The sequence below is a fragment of the Miscanthus floridulus genome, unplaced genomic scaffold, assembly GCF_019320115.1.
Source record: "Miscanthus floridulus cultivar M001 unplaced genomic scaffold, ASM1932011v1 fs_720_4, whole genome shotgun sequence".
Classification (NCBI taxonomy): domain Eukaryota; kingdom Viridiplantae; phylum Streptophyta; class Magnoliopsida; order Poales; family Poaceae; genus Miscanthus; species Miscanthus floridulus.
Window position 1 is genome coordinate 26,108 of NW_027097165.1, and position 16,540 is coordinate 42,647.

The window sequence follows — 16,540 nt, forward strand, 5'->3', positions numbered from 1 at the left end:
TTATGATTCATGCCAACAAGTAATTCTCAATACTCTTTTTTGGGACAAGTAATTCTCAATACTCTCTACTATAATGGACCAAACAAAATAATACTAGGTCCCCTTAAGAAAACGTCCCCCGCTGAGAGCTTCAAGCCATTGTACACTTAGAAAATGCACACAAAAATTCGTCTCTATTAAAATCAATGACTAATAAAACACCTAAACCAAATTCGATGACCATTATTTAATGTGGGATGCTAGGCTTCTCACCCCGCACCCTCCTCGCACTTCAACGCACACACGCGCAGGCTTCAACGTGCGTCATCCGCAAACCCACCCACGATGATCCAGGTTGAAACCCTGCTAGCTACCAAAAAAACAAAAAAAACCGAGCGACGAGGGAGGGCCAAGGGGTGCAGGGTAGGGCATGCCGGCGCGTGCGGGTGCGGCAAGCTGCCTGCAGGGTCCATGGCTCTGCCGCTCCACCACTCCGCGGACACGTGGCCACTCCGGGTGGCACACAGTAGGGACGTAGCCGCGCAGGGCGCTAGCTACAAGGCGCCGAGGCGCCGAGCGTGAGGCCACGAGCGCCGGACGGTCGGGCACCACGCCGTCATGGGCGGAGCTCCTCCTTCCGCTCGCCCAAATCCAGGTGCCCCCGTGTCTGAATCCGGCGCCGCCCCACCCTTATCCATCTGATCTGCGCCGAATCGTCGTAGCTCGGGGCAGAACCCTAATCCAATCTCAACCCGATTCGTCGCGATGGGCGCCGGTCGTGTCTGCCGCGGCGGCCCCTCCTCCACCTCCCCCGCCACCGGAGCCACCGTGGGGCAACCATTCCTAAGGCCCGCCACGTCCTCACCCCCGCCACGCCGTGCGGCTTCAAACCATTCCAACGCGAGCGCCCAAGCAGCTACGGTTCGATCCCTAACACTGTCTCTTTTTCTTTACCATCCCTTTTCACTCGAGCAATCGTAGCACCGACTCCTCTCCCCCACGCCCAGCACCAGGGAGCCGCCACCGCCGGTGGCACAAGGGGCCGCGCGGGGCTAGGCGCCACCCGCAGGCGCAGGACCGCGCGAGGGAGGCCGGGCGCTGTGGCCAGGCGGAGCGACGACAGCTAGGCCGGTAGTCGGCGCGACAAGCCGGTGCCCGCGGTCGCCCGGTGGCCCACGCCCGGCCAGCCCCGGCAGCCGGAGCGGCCAGCTCGACGGTGGCATGGCCAGCCACGGCGCCCTCCCCCTCCTACCCGCCTCACCCTTCCAGAAGCTTTCGAAAGTGAACCCAAGCAGGTAGCCACGTTCCCCCTCAACCCGAACCCTAGCTCGACTAGCCCCTCCCTGGGATTCCAACAGATTTTTAGACTTCTCTGCTGGCGATTTCGGTGGGAGCAGTTCGTTTGTTTTTGTATTCCCCCAGAACTTATCCTACGATTTTTTTGGTGTGGGCTTCCTGATCGCTCATGGCTCTACTGCGAACTCTAATAGCGATTGTGTTGTGGTGCTTGTTTGGTGGTTGCAGAGTTTGAGGGACGACAAGGGGTTGTACCTCACCAGCAAATCAGACGAGCAGCTGTTGATCTACATCCCCCTCATGCAAGTGGTCAAACTGCATTCCGCGCTATTCAAAGGTCCCGATGAAGAGGGTGAGATTTGCTACTCCCTGTTTGAGTTCTGTGCGTTGCGGCTAGATTTGTGACCAATTGGGGAGTACTACTTTCCGAAGATAGATGCAATAGTGATAGCTAGATCACCTAATGACCTGATTGATATTAGGTCTGTGAGGATCCTTGTGATATCATGTAACTTCAGTTGTGCTGCTGAAAAATATCCTTGTGTTTAGAATTGCAACAAAGGTGCTTACTTGTTTATATTTCTGATACTTGCATTAATATTGCCAGTGTTAAGTCACCATTTTATTGGAGACAATTCCCTATTTGACACCGCATGAAAATTCAGCCTCTCTTATTTGACATGGGTTCTTACTTTCATTCCCAATAATCCTTGCTTTTGATGGATTCGATCAGGTACTGAAGGCATGGTGGCATGGTGCCGACGAATATGTTGCCTAATTGTCCTTTTTTAGATTTTGTTTGCCTCACTGTATGATGTTGCCTTACTATTTCAGACATCTCTGCTCAGGAAAATGGCAGGGTCGAAATTCGAAAATTGTAGAGAAAAGGCAGCCAACATCAAATGAGAATGATGCCTCAGCCAGTGGGAAACAGTGTCTTGCTGTCTCTGATGACTCTTCTCATGTGTTTGCACTATGAATATTTTTTTGTTTAGGTTGTGGTTGCAAGGCCATGGTGCTATTACTGAAGGAGCAGGATTGCTGGTTCTAGGTTCATCAGGTCAGTTGTTTGTAGTTCATGTCATTGTAAATGGTTTCCCTTTTACCAATGCAAATGTCAAATTATTAGTAATAAATTCAATAAAAGATGGTAGTGTGATAGAAAATAGGTAGCATAATAGAAATTTTTGATCGGTTCCACAATCGAGGGCCCTCGACTAGACACCGAGAAGTATGTGTTTGTTCATGCATCTTAATTGGTTAGTCTACTAATTGGAGATGGCTGGGTGAGGAATCTAGAGGCTCTGTGCCAGCATGCAGTAAATTGTATTGCTAGGAAGGAAGAAGGAAGAAGAAATGCTTCTAACTGTAAAGGAAAGACAGGCAATTTGGATACGACGTAGTTAGCTATATAATGAGAACTTTGGGCGTATATGCATCGCGCAACAACTTATCTATATGAACTTTGGGCATTGCGAGGTTTCTCTTATCACTTTTCTTGTCAGATATAGCACTTACACTATGATGTATATTTGACAAGAGAATCTATGTTTTGCAAACACATTCGGCAATCTAAGCATGGCTGTTTCATGACCGAATGCCTACCTGAATGATCATCTTTACTTGTCCTTTTCATGTCTTCATGCTCATGGAGGAGTCACCAAAATTTTGGAGAAATCAGCTTTCATAGATTCGTGATAGTTTATTTTTTTATATGGCCATCAACTGTCCCCTTCTTTGAATTTAAGATGTGTATAAATGATTTTTTTTATTTTTTCTGCCATCAACTAAGCTTGCGTATTTATATGGTTCAAGAGGAGTAATTCCTACTGTCATAAACTTGTATTTTAATGCACACTTGTTTTCTAGATTTCTTAGATTGATTCAAGTTCCTAACTTTTTTTCTCCATGTTGCAGCAACTAGCTGATGGCGGGAAAGCCAAACGGAAGCATGAAAAATAAGCCCATGGGCGTCATTAGCGTCACCAAGGGCCAAAATGACGTGGCATGGCAAATGATGGAGGAGCTCACCGGCTTCCCTAGCTACAACGATGGCAAGGGCCCTTCAGTGACTTCCGTGTCGACTTCAAGGGCCTACAGCGTCAGGTGCGTTCGTGATGTGCAAGCTATGGCTGTGAAGTGAGGTGTTGGTTTCCAACGGCGTGTGCTTCTTTTCGCAGATTGGTGAGCTGGCCTCGTTCTTCGACTTGCCTGCGACGTCTGTGACCCGCATTCTGTACACCGACAAGGATGTGTAGGCTCGAAGGTAACACAGTTGAGATTCTGTTGTCGTGAGAGCAAGCGACATTACTTACCTTGGGCTGATGTGATTAAAATCAGATGAACCGTGCTTAATCAGCTATTATAGGGTTGTTATTTTGTTAATTTGATCAAATAACTGAAAATTATCAAGAAATTACATTGCTTACCTTGGCTTTACTTCTGAATAGACTGGGGTCCACTGAATGCAAAACAGGTATCCCTGCTCTTTAATCAAATAACTCAAAATTATCAAGAAATTACATCGCTTACCTTGGCTCTACATCCATGATTTGGTTAGCTTTATTTTTTTTCTGAAAAGTATGACGTGCTTCAGCATCGGTTCAGTTACTGTCCATTCAATGGGACGGTAGGCTTCATTTGTTTGGATGCAAATCCTATTTAATTTTGCTTTTGCTACCAATTTCCTGACTGCTTTTGCCATTTGTTTTGCAGATGAGTCACTTGATCTCTTCTTTTTAACATCTTGCCCTCGGACGTAGACAGCGATTTAGAGATGGTAATAGTCCGGCATGCTGACTTTATGTGCTACAAGAGGCAAAACATTATGGTTCTTTGACAGGCCGTGCTTTCGGTTCATCGGAAGAAGCAGGCCAGCCATACTATGGAAGATTTCTTTCTAGATGAACCGATCTTTGGCCCACCTACTTTTAGGCGGTGATTCAGGATGTTAACAGAGTTTGTGCTCCTTCACTGCAGATGGTATGCTTATCTTTTCCACAATACTTACTCATTTGCAGGAGCAAGACACTGTTTGTTACCAACTGCCATCAGTTACTGTATTTTACGATTTGTCCATAATTTGAATTGTCTTAGTTGACAGCTGACAAGTTGCAGACACACGACAACAACAACATAGCCTTTCAGTCCCAAGCAAGGTGCAGACATAGCACTATAAAATTTGATATCTCGAGTCCTGAATGCCGTTCCTTTTTCCTCTTTTTCAAGGCTTGGGACTTAATTCTATTTACTGTCTACTTCATGGTTTGCACAGTTCGTGGCAGGGAGACACATTGTGTACTCAGAAGATTGATTCTAGCAAAGGAGAGGAGTTTATTATTTTTCACCTTTTTATTTATTTAAAAAACTGTATACTATGTAATGTAACTTGGATAAGTAGCGCTCACTACACTATGTACTAGAATTTGTCACAATCTTGCAATTTACTTGCTGGGTAATATTTGCTTCTAAACTTGAAAGTCAACTCGAATGGTTGGTGCTGGTGGCATGATTCCTAATCATTTGACTTAATGTTTAAGCTTTCTTTGCTACTGGTCTTGCTACACTATGATTTTTTAGGAATCTTTGACTATGATGGTTTAGATCACATGATGCCATTTTTTAAGGGATGAGGCAGGCAAGATTTGCAATTCAATCTATCTCACTATGCATTCGTCCTGTCCTAACTATGCATTTTTTTGGCATGAATCTTAGAGCATCTCTAAGAGTTTGTCAAATTTTACTTGGCAAATCTTGTGATTTGCCAACTCCCAAAATTATATGCAAGTAAAAAAACAATCTATCTCCAAGAGTTTGACATTTTTGACTTGGTAAAATAAAAAAACCCGTTAACAAAACGAAGAGGCCCGCTAAGCGAACGAAGAGCTCCGCTAAACGAACGAAGAGCCCCGGATGCCAAGCCGTATACGCGCGCGTATATTTGCGCGCGCGGAGGAAAGATTTGCCAAGTTACTATTGATGCCAAGTTGTTTTGCCAAACTGTTGGAGGTTATTTTTTCTTGTTTTGTCAAAATTATATGGATGCCAAGTTGAGATAGCAAACTCTTGGAGATGCTCTTAATCTATCTCACTATTTACTTCATTTTTTAAAAAAAATTATTATCCTTTTGGTTTAACCGTAGCGTTAGCACGAGCACGCTAAACTTTACCTATAAGAACTAAACATGTCTATGGCAGCCTGAAGATCGAAAGCCCAGGTCACATGATTGTTGTCCTTCAAGTTACTGCCGATCCATTCTGAAAGAGACTTTGAAAATCCAAGGCTGAGCATGTGGTCCACAAACCACCTGGTGGCAAGCAACTACTGAAATCAGCATTAAGGATATGAACACATGTAAACCATTTAACATGTGCAGTTCCATACACTGCTAATGCTAAACATTCAGAAAGGTCCAAAATATTTCCTATTCTTGAACATTAATAGTTGTTTGCCAGATTGAATCTACACTGAAAAGAAAATCATTGACCTTCAGGCTTCAGGCATCACAAGAGCATATTTCAAGCTGAGAGTATTTTCAGCTTTAACACAAGGTGTTTTCAGGTGGAAATCATGACAGTAATAAATCTCAGATTTGCCTCTGCAAAGGTTCAGCCAGCAAACAGTTGGTCGAAGCAGTTACCATCACGTAGCCGTACCCAAGCACAGTTGTCGCAAACTGTTTCGCACAACAGGAAGGAAGGGAAGAGAATGGGTCTGCATACCTACTGGTGGGTGCTCGTCGCCGGCACCCCGAGCCCGCGCGGCCTTGTGGCCCTACGCTAGAGCGACCCGGCACCCCCGACCCAGCGTGACACGGCACCCCGCTCACCGGCGGCGCGGCACCCCCGAGTCGCGTGACCTGGCACCCCACTCGCCGCGGTGGCTCGGCGCCCTGTGCCCGCGCGCGCTGCCGCCCCCGCCCCCAGCCCTCGCCTCCAGATGCGCACCGCGCTGCCGCCTGGCCCATGCCGACACGCCGCCGCCAGACCCGCCGTGAAAAGCTAGGGTTTCGCCTCAAGTGCCGCCCGTGTGAACGAACCCATGAGCTCAGCCGGTCCGATGGGGAAGGGACTACGAAGATATGGATAAGGGGTAATCTGGTCCTTTTCCTTTTGTTTTTATGGGGTTTATTTTTTAAATCATTTAATCTAAATTGATTTGATGGAGATTCAAAGCAGGGGTGGACAGAAGCTTCGTTTCAAAATAACGAGGACAAAATCGTAAAAGTTAAAAAAGAAGGGGTAAAATCATCATTGAGCTTTAAAGTAGGAGCAAAAACACCGAATTCCCTAATTATTTAGTAGTAATTTGCTTGTATTTCAGTTTGTGACTTCGGCGGTGTTCGCTGGTCTGAAGGAGACCAGCCAGCCGGCTGGTTCCCCTCACGCGATACTGTTCATCCATCCAGCCAAACAGTGTTTCTCTCTCACACAACCAGCCAATTTCAGTCAAGATTTCGTCCAATAGATCAATAATTAGCATCACATTATGAGTCCATCTACCAGTTCCTGCTATCAACATTCATATTAACATATGATTGTCTAGTCACGTTCACGTAAGTCTCTTTTATGGCTGTATTTTATTTAAACTATTTATATCGTAATTTGTCATCGATTGTAGCTTAATCTTTGAATTTAAAACTTATCGTATTATTTAATACATGCAGTTTTTTATCGAATTGGAATATGGTTTTATTGAATCGGAAGTGGTTTTACCAAACTGGCTATCATTTTTTTTACGGCATATCATATTGTAAAATCCTAGGTCCGCCACTGGTTGAAAGGGCAAAAGAGAGAAAGTAGATTGATTTTGTCGATTGTGTCGTGGTCCTCTAATATAAATACAAGAAGTGATCTTATCCCAGTAGAAATTCTTTTCCAAATGAAATCTTCAAGTTTCCCACAATAATGAAAGTGTTTTCACTGAGTAAGGGGCGAGGGGCTCCTCCGAAGGCTTTCTCCAAAGGATCCAGAGCCTGGCTTTGTTTTCACCAAAAAAAAAACGACTCCTACAAAACGTAGTATGGCTCCTTCGGATGAGCCGCAGCCGGAGCTAGGGAGAAATCCTACCAAACAGGCCCTAAAACTCAATTTAGACTCGTATTGGGAAAATTGACCCATCGGTTTTTTGCGGGGCCTGGCATAGTGTTGGTTGAGTTCCAAAATCCAGCTAGGACGGTTTTTATGGGAAATCTAGCCCGACGTGTTCTAAAATCTAGCTAAGCATGTTTTTCTGCATCAGCCTCCAAGAATCCTCTTTTCTTCATCCAGTCTTCAAAATGAGGCAATCAATTCATTTTTTCGATTGTCTCAACAAGAGGAACGCATTGGTGAGTCAATTATTCCTTTTAACAATTTTGGTTCTCAACACATGCATAGACCTCAAAGCACTTAAGAAAGGAAACCAAATAGTACACAGCTTTGCTTGGGCCTTGTTTAGTTGGTGATTTTTTTTTGAAAAATGGTACTTTCGTTGTGATTTGGTAATTAGTGTCCAATCATAGTCTAATTAGGCTTAAAAGATTCATCTCGTGAATTTCGTCTAAACTGTGTAATTAATTTTATTTTTTATTTATATTTAATGCTTCATGCATGCGTCCAAAGATTCGATGTGACGGGGAATCTTGAAAAATTTTGCAAAATTTTAGGAACTAAATAGGCACTTGGAATCCTCGCTCATCTCATCGAGGCAGCACATATCAAACCTTGAAACCAAACGCCCAATAATTTCTCTCTCTTAAGAAACGTATGAGGCCGGCCTCAGTGAGAAGTTTATGCCATTGTTTCGAAGACTTCCGTGTCCTATAAAACGAAAAGAAGCATCGATGAATCACCCACTTTTAATAGACAGTTTCATTCTATGATTTAATATACAGTTAATTTTAAGACTTATATAGAATTGATAATCATATTAAAAGAGTTTCTTCTCGATGAAATTCACTTCTTTTTTCTTAAAAACATGTGGCAGTCTGTTAAAGAAATTTCCACCAAAAATGAGCCGAGAGCCTCAGCCGGGGTCATGCTTTTGGTCGTCCGCTCTTAAAATCGGCGGCGCGGGAGAGCGGGCGGCCGCGCCAGCAGCTAGTGATCCTGAGCCCGCAGCAGGCAGGTCAGGTCCCTCTTCCTCCTTCCCCGGCCCCCCGGGCCCCCGAGCCCAACCCCACGCGAGCGAGGCGCGGCCATCATAGCGTCCCCCTTCACGCTCCTCCGCTCCACTCCAAATCCTCCTGCCATTTCAAAACCTCCTCCTCTTCTCCTCTCCTCGCCTCAGCTCCCACCATTTCCGCAGACGCCTTGTCCCCTTCCCGGCTTCCCCTCCCCACCGCGCCGCACGTCCGCAAGCCCCACGCCACCGCCATGTCTCCCACCACCACCCCGTCGCCCGCGCCCGTGGCAGCCCCGGCCTCCAAGGGCGCCAAGCGCAGCTTCATGTCCTCGCTCATGGACGCCACGGCGCTGCTCCGCTCCTCCTCCTTCAAGGAGGACTCGTACGTGGCCGCCGCGCTCCCGTCGTCCGAGCTCCGCGCGCTCGCCGACCTCAAGGCGCTGCTCGCCACCCACCCGGACCCCATTTCCATCTGGGGCGTCCCGCTGAACCCCCACTCTCCTCCCGCCGCGGCGGACGACGCTGCCCCTGCCCCGACCCCCGGCCCGGTCGACGAGCGCGCCGACGTGGTGCTCCTCAAGTTCCTCCGCGCGCGGGACTTCCGCGTCCGCGACGCGCACGCCATGCTGCTCCGCTGCGCCGCCTGGCGCGCCGAGTTCGGCGCCGACGCCGTGCTGGACGAGGACCTGGGCTTCAAGGATCTCGAGGGCGTCGTCGCCTACATGCACGGCTGGGACCGCGACGGCCACCCCGTCTGCTACAACGCCTACGGCGTCTTCAAAGACAGGGACATGTACGAGCGCGTCTTCGGCGACGGCGACCGCCTCGCGCGCTTCCTCCGCTGGCGCGTCCAGGTCATGGAGCGCGGCGTGCGCGCGCTCACCCTCAGGCCGGGGGGCGTCAACGCCATCATACAGGTCACCGACCTCAAGGACATGCCCAAGCGGGAGCTCAGAGCCGCCAGCAACCAGATCCTCTCCCTCTTCCAGGACAATTACCCGGAGATGGTGGCGCGCAAGGTAATCAACGGCCGCATTTCGTCGACCACCTACCTTGCCTGCCTGGCATTTCCAATTCGTATTCCTGAGCTAACTTAAACGATGCGGCTGGCGCATGACCCACCCGCCCGCAGGTGTTCATCAACGTGCCGTGGTACTTTTCCGTGCTCTTCTCCATGATCTCGCCCTTCCTCACGGAGCGCACCAAGAGCAAGTTCGTCATAGCGCGCGAGGGCAACGTTGCCGAGACACTCTACAAGTATGTACAGTAACTATCAGGCCACATTGCCGATTTCCTTCTTTCACATTGCGCGCATCTGCGATGCAAAATTGACACTACTAACAAGTCTAAGCCCGAGTTGCTCCTGCAATTTTAATCGCAGGTTCATCCGGCCGGAACTGGTGCCGGTGCAGTACGGCGGGCTGAGCCGCGCCGGCGACCTCGAGAACGGACCACCAAAGCCGGCGTCCGAGTTCACCATCAAGGGTGGCGAGAAGGTCTTCCTGGAGATTGACGGTATCGAGGTATATACCCCCAATTTTGCATTGCCGCTGCCTATTCGGAACGCAATGACACACTTTCAGATTGTTGGCATTTGTAATTGCGCATTGTTCAAATCTGCGTACGTAGGTACGTACAAACAAATTCCTCAGATTCCAGTGGGCGCAAAGAAACCACATGGTTAAAAAACTAGAAGCAGTATTCTGGGGTCACTTCAAATTTGGCCGAGCATGCATCACTCTCATCTGCGTGTCTCCGGGATGCCAATTTGCGGGCTAAACAATTGCATCACCACCTGGGTACTGCGTGTTTGCTTTATGAACAAAGATCAGACAAAGACGAACACCCAAGAACAAGAACAAGGCTCGTTGAGCTTTTTTCCGGCTTTCACCATGTCCTAGGTTGCTTGGTTCGAGCTCTTTGAGCTGACCATGTTTTTCTTCAATCTTTTTTGGGACGTGACACGCAGTACGAGGAGTGTGTATTCGGATGAGCTATACGGAGTACACGTAGTACTAGTACGAGTAGAAAGAGTTAAACGCACCGTAGTTCCATTAACTTTTGGTTACGTGTTAGTTTCATCAACTTTTAAACTGTATTCTTTTTTGGATCCATTAACTTTTGGTGGTCCGTCATCTAGGTTCATCAATTTTTAAACTGTATTTTTGGGTCTATTAACTTTTGATGGTGTCATCTACGTCTATCAACTTTTAAATTGCATTTTTAGGTTCCTAAACTTTTTAACTGGTTCACCGTAGATCTATATCCCTTTATTTAGCGAATAGATCTGATACGGCACGCCAAAAAAAATAGCCACCATGAAGTACAGGACAAGATCACCATCCGGAGATAATCTTCGATACGAAGAATAGGATCACCATCTAGGGTTTCTCGAGTGGCGGCTCGACGGGGAATAAACTCCATAATAAAATCTAGTTTAATCTACCCGGTATAAGGCCGAAGGCCATAGGTATAGGCACGTAGGCCACCTGAACCAAACAAAACTCGGACACCACCTACCCAACTAGGATCGATTGAACCTAAATCCCTGATTCGACTAACATGTATGGCACGTCTAAACGCAACCACCAATTTGATTCACGTACAGAAGTGTATGTAAGCACTAAAAGCTAGATACTAGATAAAAGATTGTATATCACAACTAGATAGAAAACTAATGCATAAAAATAATAAAATACTACGGCAAGGATGCTAATCAGTTAGGAAAATTCCATTGATGATCTCTACCCTTTTAAAATTAGTACTGATGTATTTTGTTGGCTTCATTTTCTCCTCCTTTTTACGCAATAATAAGACATCTTTATAAAATATTTTTGATGACAGTTCAGCAGTCGTAAATTTTTTTCATGTCCACAATATATTTATCCTTAAAAATAATAGTCCCAAATTTAATACCAAGGAATATTAACGAATTACCAGCTGCTACATTTGAATTATTGTTAGACAAGTCTCCATGAACATCTTGAGGGACTATGGACTCATCACCTACTCCGCGGTGGCTGCTTATTTGGCGTGTCATGTCAGGTCTATTTGCTAAATGAAGGGTTATGGATCTACGGTGAATCAGCTAAAAAGTTTAGGGTCCCAAAAATGTAATTTGAAAGTTGATGGACTTAGATGATATACCACCAAAAATTAATGGACCTAAAAGGCAATTTAAAAATTGGATGGATCTGGACAACACACCATCAAAATTTAATAAACCTAAAAATATAATTTAAAAATTGATGGGATTAGATGACAATTCAGCAAAAATTAATGATCTACGTTTCATTTAACTCGAGGAGAAATGGTCGAGTTGGCAGTGGTGCAGGTGCATGTGAGGGCTGGAGTCTTTTTTTTTAGATTTTGAAATCTGTGGTGTGGGAGCTGTCCATCAAGCTTGTCGCTGGGCACGCTGCAAAAGCAGAGGACTTTGAGCCCTGTGCTGTTGCACCGCGCTGCCTTTTACTACCAGTAAACACTGCTCTCTGGAGCAGAGCTGCCGCTGCTGCCCCATAGGGTTGACTGATAAGCTACGATTAAAAGGATCGTTTGTTATGAAAAAATACTATTCATTAGTTAAAAAAAAAATACGGCAAGTAAGCCCAGCGAACAAGGCGCTCCGCCCGTTCGCTGCGTGTCGTGTCTTCCGGTTCACCGTTCACATGAGGAGGGAGGGAGGGAGAGGTTTTGTTGGAGAGCTCACATGACAAGGGAGGGAGAGAGATGACAGCTTTGCCATTAGCCGTTTCACACAAGTCATGCACATCCAGCAGCTTCCGATCCATTCATCTCAGAAAAGGAAAACTACTTGCCATTGCATGTGATGAATTGCTTCCATCTAGGTGGAGTTTAAATTTTGCAACGCACCTGCACACTGCACTGGCCAGTGCCCAGCTCTGCACACCATTGCTGTCAACTGTCATGACCTCGGCAATGTGAGAATTTCGTGAAGGGTAAAAAGTCGGGTGCAGTATACACACAGCACTGCCACAGTACACACGCCAGGTAGCTTTTCTTTGCGGTTCACGCCACGGCGCGAGTCTCCACGTGCTGTCATCTCTTCTGCGCTCGGCGCAATACGGGGTGCATCCGTGCATGCGGGCCTGTGAAAGTTTAGAAAAGGCCGTCGCTGTTCTTTTTAGTTTTTACCTCTACTAGTAACAGTGTAAACGAGGCCTTTTGCGGGAAGCTTTGCATCTACTCAGGCTGTTGTTTATTTTTGCCTAATTGGGATTTGAGGTCTTAATAAGTGGCTACTACCTACAGTATTACTGAGGAGTGCTTGATTTATTAATCTTGCTATTGCTGTCAGTGCCAGTTCACTTTACCCCCTGTAAAAAGTTGGGCACTGTGTTGGATTCTCATTCTGGTATGTACTTCAGGGCAATGTTCATGTGAGTCTTGCACATGGTAGGGCCGGCGTCTAAGAAATTATTGTAGTATCATGGCTATCAAGACATGCCAAGATCAACCGAAATTGTCTGATGTACAGAAACAAACAATCAAATATATGTTTTTTTTCCTGTTTCCAGGGATAAGCAAGATGTGAACTTAGTTTCCATGAAGATTATTTATTTATGCATGAAGTTAATACCTAGTATGACTTGTGATCATAGGCGGAACCAGCGACTTTGATTAAGGGAGTCCGGATAAATATGATTAAGTGTATACTTCAACAACTTTTTTTAGTGCTTTTGCATGTGTAGTTAGTATTCATAACGAAAAATAGATAAATTATCACACTTTCACAATATTATGATTAAAAATAGATGAATGGTCGCGTTTTTGTGCTGTAAATTAACAAACTTTATAAGGATACTTAACAAAGTTTCACTATGTTTGGGTACATTTCAGCCATAGAACCGTGTTTTCTCTCACAACATTTCAGCATAAGCATCAACGCCAAATTTCAGCATTAGCGAACAGGGTAATGGAGCGTCTTCTCTAAACCATTGTCTTTGTAATTCAGGCCGGTGCAACAATAACGTGGGATCTGGTCGTCGGGGGCTGGGACCTCGAGTACGGCGCCGAGTACGTGCCGGTGGCCGAGGACAGCTACACGCTCTGCGTGGAGAAGACGAGGATGGTCTCGGCCACCGCCGAGGAGCCCGTGCACAATGCCTTCACAGCGAGGGAAGCCGGCAAGATGGTGTTGTCCATAGACAATTCTGGTTCCCGGAAGCGGAAGGTTGCCGCCTACCGGTACTTTGTGCGCAAGCCGTCGGTGTAGGCCTGCTGCCTTGTGGTGCTCGTGGCGGCCGGCGCCTTGCCGGCCGGTGGCCGCGAGGGGAGGTTAACGTTGAACAGACGGTGAAGTGCTTGCATGCTTTGCTTGGGCTTGTTGGTGGACTTGGAGAGGGAGAGGTTAAGCTAGCTATTTAATTATTAGTGCTATAACGACATGCATGTATTATGCCATATGTAGAATATAATGTAAGAGCTGTTGAACTTTTGTCACCACCACTGTTATAAAAGCTAATGACGAGTTAAGTTTTTTGGGTACTCACCTCTTCATTTTTTGCTTTGGATTCCTAGAGGGATTTTGGAGGGTACAATGGATGTTTCCGGTTACCAGTTTGTCTGGTGTCCACCGATTAAAATGCTTTCTTTTGGAATTTTGCACTGTTCTGAATTCTTTGAATATATATACGGTTCTACTAATATTATGACACTGCAAGAGCGGAGAAACATAAGAGAATGTACTGCTAGAGTGCTGGTCTACAAAATGCTTTGGATTCCTACCCTACGCCGAAAGAGCGGAGAAACATAAGAGAATCTACTGCTAGAGTGCTGGTCTACAAATGCTTTGGATTCCTACCGTACGCCCATGCGAGACATGGATAAAAATAAAGCTGTTTATATACGACCTACTACTCCTACATCAATAGAAAAAAAATATGTTATTCTATCTTTATTCTAAGTTAAACTATCACGAGCTTAGGCTAATTTATATAATAAAACTATAAAAAACTCATATACTCCGTACGTCTCTAATTAACTGTCATTTTCGTCTCCTGAGAAACAACTTTGACTAGATACATATAAAGATATTAATATTTATGATACAAAATTAATATTATTAGATAGATCGTTGAAACAATTTTTATAATAAATTTATTTAGAGATACAAGTATTGCACGTATTTTCTACAAATCCAGTCAAACTTACGTCACAGAAACAAAAAACGATAATTATTTAGAGACGGAGGGAGTATATTGTATTGAATTAGTATTATTAAATTTATTATGAAATATACTTTTTTATAAAATATTTATGATATCAAATTAATAGTAGTATTTTTTTGGAGCTCTTGTGTTCTTGCTCCTACTTTGATGTGCAATTGTGATTTTACCCTTATTTTTCTAACTTTGTGATTTTGCCCTTAACTGTAGCAAAGTCAACGCGATTTTGCTCCTGGTCAACGGTAAAAACAGGGGTAAATTCGCGTTGACCAGGGGCAAAATCGCGTTGACTTTGCTACAGTTAAGGGCAAAAACACAAAGTTAGAAAAATGAGGGCAAAATCACAATTACGCATCTGTGTAAGGGGCAAGAACACCATTTTCCCTATTTTTTTCATGAAATTATAATATATTTTTGCAATATACCTATTTGACGAGTAACTGTTGACACATTTGCTTGATAAGCTTAGTCAAATATAGTGCCTATAAAACCATAACTAAATTTTGTTTTAGGACAGGAAGGGGTGTTTGCAGAGGTGCACTTTTACTAGTGTTTGCCACTGCCAAAAAATGAATCCTAAATAAATGTGACTTTCTTATGCCACTACTAACTTATTATTCAACAAAGAGTAATTTATTCATTTGGGTGTGAGGACGCAGGCATTAACATTTATGATACCAAATATATACAATCGGATTAGTTATGTGATATAATTTTATAATAAACCTATTATAAACTCGGTTCAAATTAAGAAAATTTGGGTCATCCTAAACCTAGAATTCCTTTTTTTGAGACAATGAGAGTAAGATTCATTTTTATAATATTTTTTATTAGTAATTAGAACTAACACAATGTAAATTTCGTAACAAAAATTGAAAGCAATTTCGTAGCATCTCGATGTTATTGTTACGGGCAGTGTATTATTTTAGCAACTAATGAAATTTCCTAGACCACACTTTTATCATTGCGAGCAACCTATTGTAATTATGCCCTCGTTTGGCTTGCTTTGACTAAAACTGACTGAAAAACACTGTTCAGACTGAATTATTGTAAGAGAAAAATACTGTTTCAACTAAAAAAATAAACTGAATAAGCTGAATATGGGGTAAACCCAACGGGACATGTAACAACCAAAGTCTAGCCTTAAAGATCACACGAAGTCAAACCATGAGATGGAGTAGCAGTACACCATTTAAATTACTATCTTCATGACTATACTAGAAGAGCAACTGTAATAGGACCACCTAAATTAGGATCCTCACTTTTGATTTGGGTGCTCCTTTATTTTTGTTGGTCCAGATTTTTTTGCTTTCTCTCCAACAATAGCCTATAAATTTAGGCCCCAAATCCATTTTGATAGACACTGATGAAAGGATCCACTCGTCATTCACTGTGCTCTATCTGCTGAGCTATACGTGTGGGGAAACAGGGGAAGCGCCAGGGCAGGAGGCGAGATTCGGACTCCGGAGCTCGGTAGCGCGGCGTCGGGGGAGTCCGGATCTCGGTTGTGCGACGCCTCGGGGAAGGGGCGCGGCGGCCGGTGCCGGCGCTGGCGTCGGCGTCCGCATCGGAGTCGAGGTTTGGGATCGGGAAGGCGAGGCTCCTGAGCGCCCGCGCAGCGGACCGCCGGGTCGCCACTGGAGGGATGGCGTCGCGCGGCCGGAGGGGGGCAGCGCCGCCAAAGCTCGCTTTCGCGGGGCCGAAGGGGAGGGCGCCGCCGGAGATTGCTGTCGCGCTGCCGAAGGGGAGGGCGCCACCGGAGCTCACAGCCGCGCAGGGGAAGAGAGAGGAAGCGCGACGCGGGGGCTGGGACACGAGAGGCAGGATGAGGGCCGGGGTGGTGGGCCAACAGGATAGGGTCTTCGGGTAGAACATGTGTCCATCCAAATTTCAGAGCCCTAATAGAGCCTTGCTGAGCATATTTAGCGGTTGTTTGGATCAGATGACCGAGGTGTCACGCGAGGGTATAGCA

At 45.5% G+C, this 16,540-nt stretch overlaps 1 protein-coding gene and 1 long non-coding RNA gene across 5 annotated transcripts; both read left to right on the forward strand.

Moving 5' to 3' along the window:
* The first annotated feature begins 275 nt into the window (after nucleotides 1-275).
* LOC136532823 (uncharacterized) lies at nucleotides 276-4,774 on the forward strand. 4 transcript variants are annotated; one of them, XR_010778319.1, is made up of 9 exons: nucleotides 276-900; nucleotides 987-1,274; nucleotides 1,504-1,627; nucleotides 2,009-2,335; nucleotides 3,193-3,381; nucleotides 3,456-3,541; nucleotides 3,991-4,257; nucleotides 4,372-4,433; nucleotides 4,550-4,774. It is a non-coding gene; the product is annotated as an uncharacterized lncRNA (long non-coding RNA). The 4 variants fall into 4 exon arrangements; XR_010778320.1 differs by having other exon boundaries at nucleotides 993-1,274; XR_010778322.1 differs by lacking the exon at nucleotides 987-1,274 and having other exon boundaries at nucleotides 278-634; nucleotides 4,550-4,773.
* Nucleotides 4,775-8,254: 3,480 nt separating this feature from the next.
* LOC136532824 (patellin-6) lies at nucleotides 8,255-13,879 on the forward strand. The gene is made up of 4 exons (XM_066525404.1): nucleotides 8,255-9,399; nucleotides 9,513-9,637; nucleotides 9,762-9,903; nucleotides 13,356-13,879. The coding sequence occupies exons 1-4, from the start codon at nucleotides 8,632-8,634 to the stop codon at nucleotides 13,614-13,616; spliced, it is 1,296 nt and encodes a 431-aa protein (XP_066381501.1). The 5' UTR covers nucleotides 8,255-8,631; the 3' UTR covers nucleotides 13,617-13,879.
* The last annotated feature ends 2,661 nt before the right edge of the window (nucleotides 13,880-16,540 follow it).

Bases quoted from the DNA above. Each gene is read 5' to 3' on its own strand.
- LOC136532824 (XM_066525404.1), top strand. From the start codon at position 8,632: ATGTCTCCCACCACCACCCCGTCGCCCGCGCCCGTGGCAGCCCCGGCC. The intron at 9,400-9,512 runs GTAATCAACGGC...ACCCGCCCGCAG, and splicing joins CGGAGATGGTGGCGCGCAAG to GTGTTCATCAACGTGCCGTG. The intron at 9,638-9,761 runs GTATGTACAGTA...TTTTAATCGCAG, and splicing joins GTTGCCGAGACACTCTACAA to GTTCATCCGGCCGGAACTGG.